At 47.5% G+C, this 16,038-nt stretch overlaps 1 protein-coding gene across 3 annotated transcripts in view; it reads left to right on the top strand.

The window, feature by feature from the left end:
* SPTBN1 (spectrin beta, non-erythrocytic 1) overlaps positions 1-16,038 on the top strand; it is a 277,913-nt gene that overhangs the window by 217,004 nt on the left and 44,871 nt on the right. For all 3 annotated transcript variants that reach the window (XM_053245880.1, XM_053245883.1, XM_053245886.1), the window contains 5 exons: positions 622-846; positions 1,268-1,357; positions 4,285-4,563; positions 7,237-7,367; positions 14,564-14,768. In XM_053245880.1, the coding sequence (XP_053101855.1) occupies positions 622-846; positions 1,268-1,357; positions 4,285-4,563; positions 7,237-7,367; positions 14,564-14,768 (930 nt within the window). The remainder of the gene's footprint in view (positions 1-621; positions 847-1,267; positions 1,358-4,284; positions 4,564-7,236; positions 7,368-14,563; positions 14,769-16,038) is intronic.

Consider the following 16,038-nt stretch of genomic DNA (forward strand, 5'->3'; position numbering starts at 1 on the left):
AAGATCAAGGGTGGGGAGGAGGAGGAGGAGGAGGAGTGAACCTGTGGGACCTGGGTACGACAGGCATGGGCAATTCACAATCTGTCCCCAGCACTTTATCAAGGGTGGGTGAAAAGTCCTACCCAACTCCCAGCTCTCACATGATCACTCTCCCCTCTTTACGTTGTGTGGCATCTTGTGAGGCAGGCACTTTGGAGGTTCTCTCCAAGACTGCTCCCAGTCTTCCTCATCTTCTGTGTCATTAGAGCCCCCTTCTCATCACCGAAGTGAGTCCTGGGCTATGACAAGAATACAAGATCTTCCTAAGCTTGCTTGATTTTCATGGCACACTGGAAGGAGGCATTGTGTGGGTTTAACCACAGTAAATGCATATAATCTTTTACTTTGCGATGTATTGCTCTAAATTGTTTGGATAAAGGGTCTATATATTTACATAAAACTATAGCTGAAACCTTCTTATTAAAATGTTCATAGAGGTCACAGAAATCTAGATGCCCCAGCAGCGTTGAACCTCCTTCCTTGTTCTGTAGTCTTTGCCACATTTCTCACTCAGTAGCCTTACGTTGGAAGAGGATAATTTGTGACTGTGCCTGTTCTCCATCCCACCACTCGCCCTTTCAGATGCTTGAGAACCAAATGGATGTGCGTAAGAAGGAGATAGAGGAGCTGCAGAGTCAGGCCCAGGCGCTGAGCCAAGAGGGCAAGAGTACTGATGAAGTGGACGGCCAGCGCTTCATTGTGGAGAAGAAGTTCCTGGAGCTGCTGGAACCCTTGACGGAGAGGAAGTCCCACCTGCTGGCCTCCAAGGAGATCCATCAGTTCAACCGGGACGTGGAAGATGAAATTGTGAGTTTGATCGTAACTCTGATCGTAACGCATCCAAGTCTGCTTGCGGGGAAATGTTGCGCGTTCCTGTTTCCGTGACTTATTTTATGCTATCTTTGCTTCCCTTAATTCTTGTTACATTTAATTAATTCTTGTTACATTTTAAATGGCAATTCTCCTATATTTAGCAAGGAAAAGGGCAACTTTCCCTTTTGAGCCCCAGCATAGCATCTCTCCAGTGGCTGTTGATGGTGACTGCCTTGTGTTTATTTTTTAGAATATGCGCCCTTTGGGGACAGGGAACCATTTTTTATAACCCTATTATGTAAACTGCTTTGAGAACTTTTTTAAACTGAAAAGCTGTATATAAGTATTGTTAATAATAATTTCCCCCATAGACATACTTTTATTTTATTTATGTATTTGTTTGTTTCAATTCTAGTTGTGGGTTGGAGAGAGGATGCCTATTGCCACCTCTACAGATCATGGTCACAACCTCCAGACTGTTCAGTTGTTAATTAAGAAGAATCAGGTAAGTGGCTGAAGCTGATTGAATCTTAGTAGCCAGGAAGTAAAATGTGAAGGGAGATTTAGGCTCTGCCTTTCAGGAGCACTGTTTGCAGCACATTGATTCACAACCACATAAAATCAAGCCTCCCAATCATGTTTGTCTTGTTTGCAATCTTATTCCCATGGTCTCTGGCTGCCTCCCACCATGTATATATGGCAGTCAGACGTAACAAAGCTTTTGTGCCCATTTTACAGGGTGGGAAATGAGGTTCAGAGATGTCACCAAGATCTAGGATAGATCCATTCATACCTTACTTCCCATCTATGTTTTCACTTCTGCCAAAGTAATTAGGGCAGTTTCATTTTATTCATTCATTCACTCACTCAGCATATTTGCATGAACACCCCAAAGTCACATCTCTGGGCAGTTTACAATAAAACAACACAGATTAAAAATAAAGTAAAAACATTAAAACAATGATAGATTCTATAAGTCTAATTAAAAGCCTGGATGAATAAATATGCCTTAATAGCCCTTTTAAAACCTGTCAGAGCCGGGGAGATTCTTATTTCAGCAGGAAGTGCATTCCAAAGCCCAGGAGCAGCAACAGAGAAGGCCCATCTATAATCTATCTACATGTATAATCTGTTAGAATCTAAGAGACATGATAGGAAAGGGAAAAGTAAGGGAAACTAATTAAGTTCTTTACTTATGTACTTATTTGTTTGCTACATTTATATCCTGTTCTTCCTCCAAGGAGCCCAGAGTGGTGTACAAGGTCATCTTTATCTTCACAGCAACCCTGTGAGTAGGTTAGGTTGAGAGACAGGTGCCGATGGAGTTAGCCTAGCTGTCTCACCTCTCCTGCTGGGCATTTTCAGATAACACACTACAACAGCGGAAGTTTACTTTGGCTTTGCAGGATCGTATTGAAACCATAAATAAAGGGTGTTATGCAAAGCCACCAGCAGGGGGAGCAGTCTTTTCTTGCTTGCGCAAACCTCCTATAACAGGAAAATGCAGCACTTTTTGGGCAACATTGTTCACTGTAACGCAAAGATAAAACCCGAAAAAAGGCATCGGAAATGTGGATGGTACCTTGCTGACAGTGCAGGGACTGCGATGTTGAAGTACGGGCAGTACAGAAGCACACTTAATGGACACGTAATGACACTGTTGTAGTGTGTAATCTGGAAAGCGTCTTGGAGCCAGGTAGAATATCTCCTGATGGAGACAGTCCTGGGAGGGAGAGCCAAATGTTAGCTTTAGCCAGGCCAGTGGAGGGCACTTTGCTGTCTGACCTCTCCCACTGATGTAGCCAGGTAGAGTGATTGCTGATGGAAACAGTTCTGGAAGGGCAGAAGCCAATATCAGATGGCTTTAGCTGATGTAAGGGGCCTTGCTGTCTGACCTCCCAGTCAGCTGCAGTCAGGTGGAAATTGATGATGACTGCCCTTATTCAATCAAAAAACCATCTGCAATGAAAATTTAAAATAAGATTATCATGTCATCATTGCAGAGCTCACATATGTCACATCATCATTTGTATATAGCAATAGCAATAGCACTTACATTTATATACCGCTTTATAGCTGGAGCTCTCTAAGCGGTTTACAATGATTTAGCATATTGCCCCCAACATTCTGGGTACTCATTTTACCGACCTCGGAAGGATGGAAGGCTGAGTCAACCTTGAGCCCCTGGTCAGGATCGAACTTGTAACCTTCTGGTTACAGGGCGGCAGTTTTACCACTGCGCCACCAGGGGCTCTTGTGGGACTGTATATACAGTCTATGTATATGTACAAATCTTATACAAATCTATGGTGCAGCCAGATTTGGAATAGTGTGTACAGTTTTGGTCACCACATCTCAGAAAGGACATTGTAGAACTGGAAAAGGTGCAGAACAGGGCAACCAAGATGATCAAGGAGCGAGAGCACCCTTCCTTATGAGGCTAGGCTACAACACTGGGGCTTTTTAGTTTAGGAAAAAGGCGACTAAGGGGAGACACTAGTGGTTTATAAAATTATACATGGCGTAGAAAGAGTGGACAGAGAAGTTTTTCTTCCCTTCTCACAACACTAGATTCTGGAGTCATCCCATGCAACCAATTGCCAGGAAATTCCGACAAAAGGAAGTACTTTTTCACACAGTGCATAATTAATCTATAGAACACTCTGCCACAGGATGTGGTGGTGGCCACCAGCTTGGATGGCTTTAAATGGAGCTTAGACAAATCCATGGAGGACAGGTCTATCAATGGCTACTAGTCTTAATGGCTCTAGCCTACCTCCAGACTCAGAGGCAGGATGTCTCTGAATACCATTTGCAGAGAAGCAACAGCAGGAGAGGGGACATGCCTCCATCTCCTGCTTGAGGGCTTCCCAGAAGTATCTGGTGGGCCACTGTGTGAAACAAGATGTTAGACTAGATAAGCCTCGGGCCTGATCCAGCAGAGCTGTTCTTGTGTTCTTATGAGTCTACTCCGCCTCCTGCCATATTGAGTCAATCTGTATATTAAGCTTGCCATGAGAATCAACTTCCACTCACAGACATAAGCAAAGGCCCTTCTGGCAAACTCTATTGATGTGCACAGCAAGTGGGGAAACACCTGCAGTGGTCCCGACTCACATACTGTTCTGTACGAAACATGATTGTTGTGGGATGGGAAACTCTGGTTGAGCCTGGCTACAGGACCATGTCCTTTCTACCTGCCGTCTTATCTTCCTCTACCATAGTAGGTAGTTTTCTGGCCCTTTGAAATGTATTTCTTTGCACTGAGATGACTTCTGGAAGTGCTGTTCCTGTCAGAAAACGTTGCTTTTTCTCAAATTGCCAGGGTGTATTCTGGGAATTAGCCATCTTGGCTGTCTTCCCATGGTCTAAATTTGAAGTGTTTGTTCGGCAAGCTCTTTCCAACGCGAGTGTTGAATTTCCCCACCTTAGACACTTCAGAAGGAAATCCAGGGACACCAGCCTCGTATCGATGACGTTTTCGAAAGGAGCCAAAACATCGTTCCAGACAGCAGCCTTAATGCCGAAGCAATCCGGCAGCGCCTTGCCGACCTACAGCAGCTGTGGAACCTCCTGATAGAGGAGACAGAGAAACGCCACAAGCGCCTCGAGGAGTCTCACAAAGCCCAGCAGTACTACTTCGACGCGGCCGAGGCGGAAGCTTGGATGAGTGAGCAAGAACTCTACATGATGTCAGAAGAGAAGGCCAAGGTGAGTGGCTTCTGGGCGGACGGGGCCTGGAAAGCAAGTTGGTGGGCAGCAGTGTTCCCTGTAACTGGGATTCCCAGTTGTTGCTGACTACAGCTCCCATAATCCCCAGCCACAGGCCCTTGCCGCTGGGGATGCTGGGAGTTGCATTCAGCAGCATCTGGGAATCCCTGTTAGAGGGAATACTGGTGGACAGGAACATGGAAATAAAACTGAGCTCTGTTAATAGCACAGAGATAGTAGGCAACAGAGAGATTTCAAGTGTCTGTGTGTTTAAGAAATACCCTACTATGCCACTAACCAAAGTAGTACGGTAGCAGAGGGGAGCCAGAATGAACCAGCATCTGTTTTTCCCCAACTAGTGGTTGTCAGTGAGCACTTGCTGAAGTCTGACTTGGAACCCGATCAAATCACTTAAGGGAAATCAATCTCCTCGTTCTTCTGCTGCCCTTCCTTTTATGTCACATAAGTTGTCAGCTGAGAGCTATGTTTAGAACTCTCTGAGAAAGAATTGTGAGGTGTCTCCATCCGTCCCCCCACCCTACAGTTTGTGAACACCTTTTCAAATAGAAGATAGTCAGGTTTGTTTGTATGTGAGCTCCCTGCAAACCCTCTGCTTGATTCCTTTTACTCTGTTGGCCTTGGTCATAAATAAATTATGCCAGGGAATCTTGTGACCTACCTTGACATGAGCAACTTATCACAACTTGGCTCTTTAGGGCTCCTTTGTTGTGTTTGCCTTGGCCCTTTCAGCGACTTCCTGGAACGTTGGCCATTTTCTTTGGGTAAATGCCTCTGAGATACTCCTTTACCATCCTCATGGAATTAGAAAGCGGTTTTGTGTCCTGATTCCAAACACCAACTTCACTGAGAATATTTGATGCATCTCTAGCTTATTTGGCTCTCTGATCTTGACTTGCTTTACTTAAATAAGTTGGCAGGCAGGCAGGCAGGCTTTTTGGCATGTGTGCCACAATGAGTAGAGCTCCTAGTGCCACTCCAGTGCATATTCTGGTCTACATGCCGTTTCCTCTCCCTTTCCCCTGCCCACTTGGGGTGGACCTGCCTCTAGTCTACAGTGCAGGGAAGCAGGTAGGTGCATGGGAGAGACAGGCAGGTGTGCAAGCCTGACCTTTTGCCACATCTAGGCTCTGTGGCAGTGTTCTTCAATGTAAGTCTCGGGGGGCGGTGGCAGCCCCCATCAACTAAGTGAAGCCCCCTGACTAATTGGTCATTGGGCCTGCATGAAGCTCCAGCCAAATCTGAATACTCTGCGCAGTCTCATGCAGAGGGACTCGCCATGTAGAGACAGCCATTCTCACTGTGCCATGCTGCATGCACTTTGCCCAGTGCCAGGGGGCTCCTTGAAGGGAACTGGGGCCCTCTTGAGTCCCCTGCAGCGTCTTGGCAGGCTTGCACAGATTGCTGGGAACTGTAGCTCTGCCTGGTGCTTTCTTCCTAGCGCTCTTAAGAGGGGGTTCTGGGAGGGTCCTCTGGCACTGAGAAAAACACAGTACTGTGCAAACACGGTGCTGAGAAAAACACAGCCCAGTGGGAAATGGCTCTCACGTTGAAGGTTTGTTGCCGAAGTGGCCCCACTTGAAAAATAGTGAAGGTCACTGCCCTGTGACCCCTTTCCAAGCCATAAACTCCTGCTGCCTGTGGGCTGCTTCTGGCATCCGGGCTGCAGTCTGACCATCCCTGCTAGTGGAGAATTCGTAGAGTTTTCTTCCATCAACAATAAAGGCCTGGCTGTATTCTGGATTGTCCATGCATTATTTACAAGCCGGTTAAAACGGCAGGCCCATTAGCAGACATTGCATCCTTGTAGCTAACCAACAGAAGACCACGTGATCTGGGATCCCACCAGCAACCAGGCTGCAGGGTAACCTTTGAGCCTCAGATTATATTCCCCACAATCTTTAATCCACTGTGAGACAGGTTGTCTTGATTTCCATGTGACCGATGTGGAGGTGGAGGCACTAGAAAGTCCATGGAAGTCAGGTCAACTGAGGCCGCATGGCATTCAGGCAAGGCAATGAGGCAGGCAGCTGGAGACAGGAGTGCATAGGGGAGCTCTTGGACCAGCAAAAGTGCAAGGGAGAGCTGAAGGCTTTTGTAGCTAGCAGGAGCCCCACTCTTCCCTGGACTCCTACGGCAGCCTTCCTCCCATGGAGAATCCCAGCTGGTTCCCCCCTCCTCCTGGGGAGGAGGGATCCTTTGGGAGGGAGGCTCTGGGCAGCCAAGTGTGCTCCATCTTTAGAGCTGGAGCTTGGACCAAGCCCAGCATCACCTCTGTTCCTGGGGTCCCGAAGCCACAGAGGGGGTTCAAGTGGAGGGTTGCCAGGTCCCCAGGTCACCCTCTGTGGCTCTGGCTGCCCTGGTGCTTCTGGTTCTGGTAGCAGGCTGTTGCCAGGGGCAGGGATCTTGACTGGGCTGGACTCTTCTCCTTCCCCCACCCCAGGACTTGCTCTCTTCAGGGTTGCTGTGAACCCTGGCAAACATCTGGGGAGTCCAGCTTGGGCAGCCCTGCTCTACTCAATAGGCCACACTGGCTTTCCCTTGTTAGGTCTCTTCCATCTTTGGCTTCAGCTGTTTACACATGGGGACAATTCCCTCCATCTCCATGCTGCTGTGCAAGGAACATGATGTCGTTCTTTCTCTCATCACTTCCAGGATGAACAAAGTGCCGTTTCCATGCTGAAGAAACACCAGATTTTGGAGCAAGCTGTCGAAGACTATGCTGAGACCGTGCACCAGCTTTCCAAGACCAGCAGAACTTTGGTGGCAGACAATCATCCAGAGAGGTAGCTGTTGCTTCTGAGTCTTCATCATCATTTTATCTATTTTTATATTTTGCGGTCTGCTCCCCAGCCCCAAGGGATGCTCGGCCGTGCTGGATCAGGATAGTGCCCATCATGCTCATTGTCTGATATGTTGGCTGTACGTAAGGCCCCCTGAAGCCTCCGTGTCTGTAACAATCAATCAATCAATTAATCAATTGTTATACCGCCCTTCCTGAAGTAGCTCAGAGTGGTTTACATTAAAATAAAAAACAAAGAATACAACAATTAAAATCAAGAAACATTTAAACCAGATTAAATCTCATTAAAATTAAGGTTAAAACTAGATATCATTAAAAGCCAGGCTGAAGAGATGGGTCTTTAAGGCTCTCCTGAAGGCCTCCAAGGAAGACATGGGTCATGGGATAAGGGGACAAGTACATGTGTGGATTGCTGACTGGTTGAAAGACAGGAAACAGAGGGTAGGTATCAATGGAGAGTTTTCACAATGGAGGGAAGTAAGAAGTGGGGTCCCCCAGGGATCTTTACTGGGACCAGTGCTTTTTAATTTATTCATAAATGATCTAGAAGCAGGAGTAAGCAGCGAGGTGGCCAGATTTGCAGATGATACCAAACTCTTCTGGGAAGTGAAATCCAAAATGGATTGTGAGGAGCTCCAAAAGGATCTCTCCAAACTGGGGCAGTGGGTGACAAAATGGCAAATGCAGTTCAATATTAGCAAGTGTAAGGTGATGCATATTGGGACGAAAAACCCCAACTTCAAGTATATGCTGATGGGATCCGAGCTGTCGGTGACTGACCAGGAGAGGGATCTTGGGGTCATGGTGGACAGCTCGTTGAAAGTGTCGACTCAATGTGCGGCAGCTGTAAAAAAGGCCAATTCCATGCTAGGGATCATTAGAAAGGGGGTTGAAAATAAAACAGCTAACATTATAATGCCCTTATACAAAACTATGGTGTGACTACACTTGGAGTACTGCGTACAAATCTGGTCACCACATCTAAAAAAGGATATTGTAGAACTGGAGAAGGTTCAGAAGAAGGCAACCAAGATGATCAGGGGCCTAGAGCACCTTTCTTATGAGGCAAGACTACAACACCTGGGGCTTTTTACTTTAGAAAAAAGATGACTGCGGGGAGACATGATAGAGGTCTATAAAATCATGCATGGTGTGGAGAAAGTGGAGAGAGAGAGATTCTTTTCCCTCTCACACAACACTAGAACCAGGGGTCACTCCATGAAATTGATTGCCAGGAGGTCTAGGACCAACAAACGGAAGTACTTTTTCACACAACGTGTCATCCACTTGTGGAACTCTCTGCCACAGGATGTGGTGACAGCCAACAACCTGGATGGCTTTAAGAGGGGATTGGATAACTTCATGGAGGAGAAGTCTATCAATGGCTACCAGTAGCAGGGCTTTGGGCCACCTCCAGCCTCAAAGGCAGGATGCCTCTGCGTACTAGTTGCAGGGGAGTAATGGCAGGAGAGAGGGCACACCTCAACTCCTGCCTGTAGGCTTCCAGCAGCATTTGGTGGGCCACTGTGCAAAACAGGATGCTGGACTAGATGGGCCTTTGGGCCTGATCCAGCAGGGCTGTTCTTATGTTCATATGTTCTTAAGACTATTATTATTGGGGGTGGTAGTATTCAGAGGCAGCCCAACACATTTTGCTGCCTGAGGAGAAGGACAATATAAGCCAGTTCACACATTACGTTCAACACTTGTACAGGGAGTGTACAGTGTACTGGTACAGATCGGTATACAAGTACAGTACAGTCATTCACATGTTATGCTGCATGCAGGTACAGAAGTACACTTCCTATCTGTACCATGCCTTTGAAGGGCCTGTATGCAGGTTCACTTTTAAAATGAAGACAGGCACAGTCATTCACACAAACACTGTCATATTCAGATATTATGCTGTACACTTGTACAGCATAATATCTGAATTGGGCTAATATGAAAGACCCACACACACACCCTTTGAAGGTGGGTGCTCAGGGTCCTCAGCCATGCTGCCAAGGCAGCAGCAGCATGTGAGTCCCTTCAGACTACGCCACCAAGCCAGTCAGTGGCAGCCAAGGCATTCCTAGCTCATGTGGAGAGAAATGTAGGAAGCTGCTGTATGCCGAGTCAGACCATTGGACCATCGAGCTCAGTATGGTCAGCCCCGACTGGCAGCAGCTCTCCAAGGTTTCCAGCAGGAGTCTCTCTCATCCCTAACTTGGAGAGGCTGCCAGGGATTGAACCTGGAAGCTCCCGCACGCAAGCCGGCAGATGCTCTTCCGCTGAGCTCTGGCCCCATCCCCTAAGGGGAATACTTGGCAGTGCCCATGTGTGGTCTCCCGTTGAAATGCAAACCAGGGTGGACCCTGCTTGGAAAGGGAGACCATTCATGTTTGCTGCCACAAGACCAGCTCTCCTGCCTTCGTCCAGGCAGAAGGGAAACAAAAGGCACATGCCACAGCAGAGCAAGGAGCAAGATGTGAACACCACACCAGGCTCTCCCCACCCTCTGCATCTCTCCTCAAGCCCACCCCTGAGGCGACTGCCTCACGGAAGGGCTGCCCTCTTCTTGTTCACATTTCCATCCTGCTCTTCGTCCCAGGAGCTCAGAGTGGCGTGCAAGATTCCCCACCCCACCCCCATTCTCCCCCCACCCCACCCCGATTAAGAGTCACAATTTCAGCATCTTAATCCAAGTGTCTGAACTCAGTCCCAGCACGGCAGGCTGGAGGCACAAGCTCTGAAGGGGAGCTGTTGAACCAGTCGAAGGCTTGTGCCTGTTGAGGGCTTATGTCGCTGGTGAGAGCCCCACCCTTTCCTGGGTGTTCTTACTGGATGGCTTTAAGAGGGGTTTGGATAACTTCATGGAGGAGAGGCCTGCTAGTCGGAGGGCTACTAGTCGGAGGGCTAGAGGCCACCTCCAGCCTCCGAGGCAGGATGCCTCTGAGTACCAGTTGCGGGGGTGTAGCAGCAGGAGGGAGGGCATGCCCTCAACTCCTGCCTGTAGGCTCCCAGTGGCAACTGGTGGGCCACTGAGTGAAACAGGATACTGGACTAGATGGGCCTCCTTGGGCCTGTTCCAGCAGGGCTGTTCTTATGTTCTGGATCTGGACTCCAGAGGGGGCACCTGAGCTGCTCCTCCCGAGGAGGCCCAGTGGGAGGCAGGGCCCATGCAGCTGGGCAAGCACTCTGTGCAGCTTCACCTCCAGGCCTGGGGACTGAGGGAGTGATGGGTGGAGTTCCAAGGGCAGGGCAGGAACCCCACTGGGAGGCACTGGACCTGCAGAGCTCCAGGGCGTTTCTGAAGGGATGGCTGGCTCTGGCTGCTCCTGCCCGAAAGGGTCCGGGGTGTGGTTACCAGGCTCATGGATCCAAGCTGGGGCGGGCTCCTCCTCCTCTGACGGAGTCTCCTCTTGTCAGTGTCCAGGTGAATGCTGACACTGGGCGACCAGCTACAGGTCAGGTCTCTAACAGAAATAGTCTCAGAAGGGCTGATCCTCCACATGTAACCCATGGAGCAGGAAGTGGGCCATGCCCACTGACCTTCTCCAGCCTCTGCCGAAAGGGGCCCCATGCACTTAAAGCTATACACCCATCAACATCCCTTTCTGATGCTCTGCTGAGCACGTGGAGAGCAATGTTGGAGGTGCTTCCACATCTGGGGCCTGGCCAGTAGGCACAGTCCTGCTTCCTCCTCCATGCATTCATGATGATGATGATGATGATGATGATGATGATGATGATGATAATAATAATAATTCGATTTCTATACCGCCCTTCCAAAAATGGCTCAGGGCGGTTTACAAAGAGAAATAACAAATAAGATGGCTCCCTGTCCCCAAAGGGCTCACATTCTAAAAAGAAACATAAGACACACACCAGCAACAGTCACTGGAAGTACTGTGCTGGGGGTGGATAGGGCCAGTTACTCTCCCCCTGCTAAATAAAGAGAATCACCACGGTAAAAGGTGCCTCTTTGCCCAGTTAGCAGGGGTTTCATGATGCACATGGAGGAAGAGCATCTGGACACCCTAGAATCTCTGTCAGATTCCCGAAGAAAATGATTCTGAACCTCAACAACAGAGCAACCAACAGAAGTATATCGCACGAAACAGCAAGACCTGGTCTTATGAAGGCCTGGACATAGTCATCAAAGTTACGTCAAAGGGGACTATTGTAGGTCTCTGAATACCAGTTGCAGGGGAGCAGCAGCAGGAGAGGCAGAGTATGCCTTCATTTCCTGCTTGTTAATTTCCCAAAGGCATCTGGTTGGGAAACAGGATGCTCGATGAGATAGGCTGCATCCTGATCCAGCCGGGATCTGCTTATGTTCTTGAAGAAAACAACTAGAATTCAGAGCATAGCCTACTCTGCCTGTAGACAGTGACCAGACACATACCTTAAGGAGGTTTCCAGACAGGGCACGTTGGAAATATTAATGTCCTGTAACAACTGCCTACCATTTTGTGGTCAAGGGTAAGCAGAGGCTCAGAAGGTGGATGGCAAGGTTACACAAAGATCAAGAGTGACTGTCCCTTGAAAAATACTGCCAGAGTTGGAAGGAGAAGCACCAAAAGGCGAAAAAGCAAAACATGAATCAAACAAGACAAGGGAAACTGTAAATAATTCATGAGCACATATATTTGGCAGATGCTGCCGGAATCCATAAAGCATAAACACAGCAGAGAAAAGTTGAAATGGGGTGGGGAGGTGCTTTGCTTTTTAGCTTCCTCTGTCTTGTTTGTGCTCTATAGATTCTGGCATGGTTTGCTAACTACATTGCTCCTAAATTGTTGCTCAGTGGACAGGAAGTAAGAGGTGCATCAATAGAAATTGCATCAGTTTCCTTTGGAAATTTTAACATGCCCTCTAGAAGAAGCCTTTTAGCGATGGGGATTATCTTTTATCAATAGCGTTCAGCACTGATGGAAATCCTGGCTGTCTGAGCCAACTTCACATCCTTCCTCTGGGTCATGGGAAAAGTCACAAAATTAGATTTGCTGGGCCTGGAAGGTATCGTAATGCATCATCCTGTCTTGTCTCTTTAAAACATTGAACTGGAAATGACCAGATGCTGTTTGTGTAGATTAGTCCACAGCCAGTGGCTGTGTTGCTAGTTAACAGAAATGTATATTGGCATCTCTCCGTTGGAAGCAATGAAGTAGGGCAGGAGCAGCCAAGAGATGGAGTCTCAGAGGCAAATGTACCCCACCCCCTGGTGGCCTTGAAATGGTGAGCAATAACCATGGGAGACCACACCAATAACAGGAAAGAGGCGCACAGGCACAGAGCCAGCTGAACGGCAGTCTGTGTCTAGCCCTGGAATGGCCTCGAGCTCTGGAGAGCCTGAGCAAGCTCTGCCCTGTCATTTCAGGGCTGGCTTGGGCCTCACCAGAGCCCAGGCAGTGGGTGGAGGGAGTTGGCTTGGGGCTCTTACGGAGCCTGAGCCACACAACCCTGTGAGCTTTGGTGGCCATTCCTATTGGCGGCCCGGGTTCTTTGAACCCATTTGCACAATAGTAGCTCTGCCCCTGAGGCACGGCTGTTATTTTAATAGGTAATTCCTAATGTATTATTGTTGCCTTCATCAGAAGAATCTGCAGAACACTCATATGCAAATGCACATTATAACCATCTCATTAAGAATCCAAATAATTAAAAAAGCTCCAACATTAATAAGCAGAAATGCTTACATTTCCTACATCTTTTACTATAACAACTGGATGTGGGGGAACTGAAAAGGGGAAAAGCAGTCAATTTTTTTCAAATAAAAAATAGAAAGGGTTGAGACCCCAAGAATAATCAAATATATAATTATATGTCTTTATGAATTACATCATAATGAGCCTGAATAAGGCAAGTTAGTAAAAAGAAAAGAAAAACATTTTGTGAAAACCTCCCTAAAATGTGAAAATGAGAATCATAGAATTTTAAGAGTTGGAAGGACCTGGGAGATCTTCTAATCTAACCCCGTGCTCAGTACAGGAACATAAGAACAGCCCTGCTGGATCAGGCCCAAGGCCCATCTAGTCCAGCATCCTGTTTCTCACAGTGGCCCACCAGATGCTGCTGGAAGCCACAAGCAGGAGTTGAGGGCGTGCAGGAGTTGAGGAATCTGGTGCAGTATCCCTGACAGCCTCTGTTGGACAATCTCCCACCACTGTGTGAAGCAGACTGTTCCCCTGTCAAAGAACCCTTACAGTCAGGAAGCTCCTCTGATGTCTAGACTAAATCTGCTTGCTTGTCATTCCTTCCCATTGGTACTGCTTCTGCCCTCAGGATCAAGAGACAACAAGCCTTCTCCTCCTCCTGTGTGACAGCCCTTCAGAGATCCCAAGAAGGCAATAATCTCCCTCTTGGTTTTCTCTTCTGCAGGCAAAACATACACAGCTCCTTTAAACCCCTCCTCATAGGAAGGTTTCCAGATCTCTCACCTCACCATATTTAGTGCCCTCTTCTGAAAACTACAATATGGGAACAACTGCAAGGCATAAACACGCTGGCAAGAAACAGATTCTAAACTAGAACTGAATGGCTATGAAATCAACAGAATAACCACCAAAAGCAAACTCTTTCTACCTAAACCAAAGAAACAAAACACACACTGTACTTATCAGCAGTAGCTGAGATTTAACTGCATTTCCTTTGAGTAAAATATATGAGTCAGGGGTGTAGCAAGGTTGCAGTGGGCCCAGAGACAAGATTTTAAAATGCCCCCCCCCCCGAAGCTCAGCTCATGAAGTAAAGAAATCTTAAATGAGGCTGAATAGTGGTAACAAAAAGCATAGTAAAATCTGTCTGTCTGTCTGTCTATCTTATCTCCTATGTGCCACAGTAGAACATCATCTTAAATTATTTTTTTAAAGGTTTGTAAATTGTGGACGATGCAAGTCATTTAATAGTCCTAGAGAAAGACATGCTGTTCTGGTAGCTCCAGCTCTTTAACACTCACATCAGTTTTTGAGGATGAATACAACAAAAGGAAGCCCGGGCAGGTGTGTGGCTGGGGGAGTCAGTCATGTGACTTGCCTCTGGGGGGGCCAAGGCAGTGGGCCCCCAGACAACTGTCTCCCCTTGCCCTATGATACTTATGCCCCTGATACAAGTGCTGTCTCCAAGTGATACTGTGCCTTTAAAAAAAAACCTGGGCCCTGCCTTGACCCTCTTTCCCCCCTTTGTGTTCCTTAGTGAGCGCATCAGCATGCGGCAGTCCAAGGTGGACAAGTTGTATGCAGGCCTGAAAGATCTTGCTGAGGAAAGGAGGGGCAAGCTGGACGAGAGACACCGGCTGTTCCAGCTGAACCGCGAAGTGGATGACTTGGAGCAGTGGATTGCGGAAAGGGAAGTGGTGGCTGGGTCCCACGAGCTGGGGCAGGATTATGAACACGTGACGGTAAGCTACATGGACGCCTTGGCTCCGTTTTTGCTTTTCCCTTTCCCTTTGGTTTGCTTCTGCTTTCTTGTGTGGTCGAATAGGAGGCAAGTTTGCAATCTTCTCCCCTTATCACATCTGTGGTTAAAGCAGGCACTTGGATATATACTGGACCAGAATGAGAACCAAAGATCCACCTAGTTAGGCCCTATATTTTAAAAAAAACCAATCCAAGTGTTTCAAAGAGCTGCTCCTAGCACCTTGATTTAAATAATTTAAGTAAACAGTGGCTAACACTGCACTCCAGACTAACACTGCACTCATGCAAACCTGTCGCACTAGTGCAAGGATGTTGCACCAGCTAGTTCCCCTGAGCCCAGAGCTTGCATTCAGACCAGTGTTGCATGGCTGCAGCAAGTGTGCTTGCAGGACGTGTGGTGTGCCCCCTGCTGTCCAGGAGGACTCGTCCTCAGTCCATATATGCTGCCGGGAATTATGCAAAGTTCTTCACTGAGAGCTGAGCAAGCGCAGTTCCTGCTCAAGTAGACCAAGAGCACAAGACGTGGTTGGAGCATCCACTCCACTGTGTGGCCTTCTTGCCTGTGTGTATCCTTGTTCGTTGCACTAGTGCAGCACTAGTCTGGGTGTCAGCCCCTGTCTTGACTTCAACAACAGACCACTCTAGGAGCACCTTTATGTGTCTCTTTTGAAATGAAAAGGGAGCTGGAATCTCTGTGGAGGGATGAACCACTGCAGACAAAGATTAAGACGTTTTCCTGTCCTGATTGTAATTTGCTCCAGTCTCTAATAGCGTGTTAGAGCACATCAATTTTAGAGCTGTCTCTTAGCACTAATTAGCTGCTGCCAAAGGCTATTTTATAGTTCATGTTTTATACCAGGCAAAATGAATCAGTACTGATGCGTCTGGCATACAAAGGATGTCCTCTATTGCTTTCAGGATGTTGTAGGTCATTTTGCATGTTGCTCAGTGCATATACAGACAGTGAGCACACAGAATGGTTCCAGAAGTGATGGTCAATTATCTTTGCTCCTTTATTTTAAATGGCAAAAACATAGCATTTCCAGTTGGCATATTGGTGTTTAAGACCAATTACACAAAGTTTGTAGAAATCTGATGGAAGAAAGTGGATGGCAATGTTACATAAAGATCAAAAGTTACTGTCCCCTGAAAAATACTGTGGGATTTGGAGGGAGGAGCAGTAATATACTGCTTTGTAGTTTGGACCAATTTCTGGTTGGATGAATTGCTAGGACTTCATTCCACCAGAAC

Source organism: Hemicordylus capensis, chromosome 1 (assembly GCF_027244095.1).
Source record: "Hemicordylus capensis ecotype Gifberg chromosome 1, rHemCap1.1.pri, whole genome shotgun sequence".
NCBI classification, from domain to species: domain Eukaryota; kingdom Metazoa; phylum Chordata; class Lepidosauria; order Squamata; family Cordylidae; genus Hemicordylus; species Hemicordylus capensis.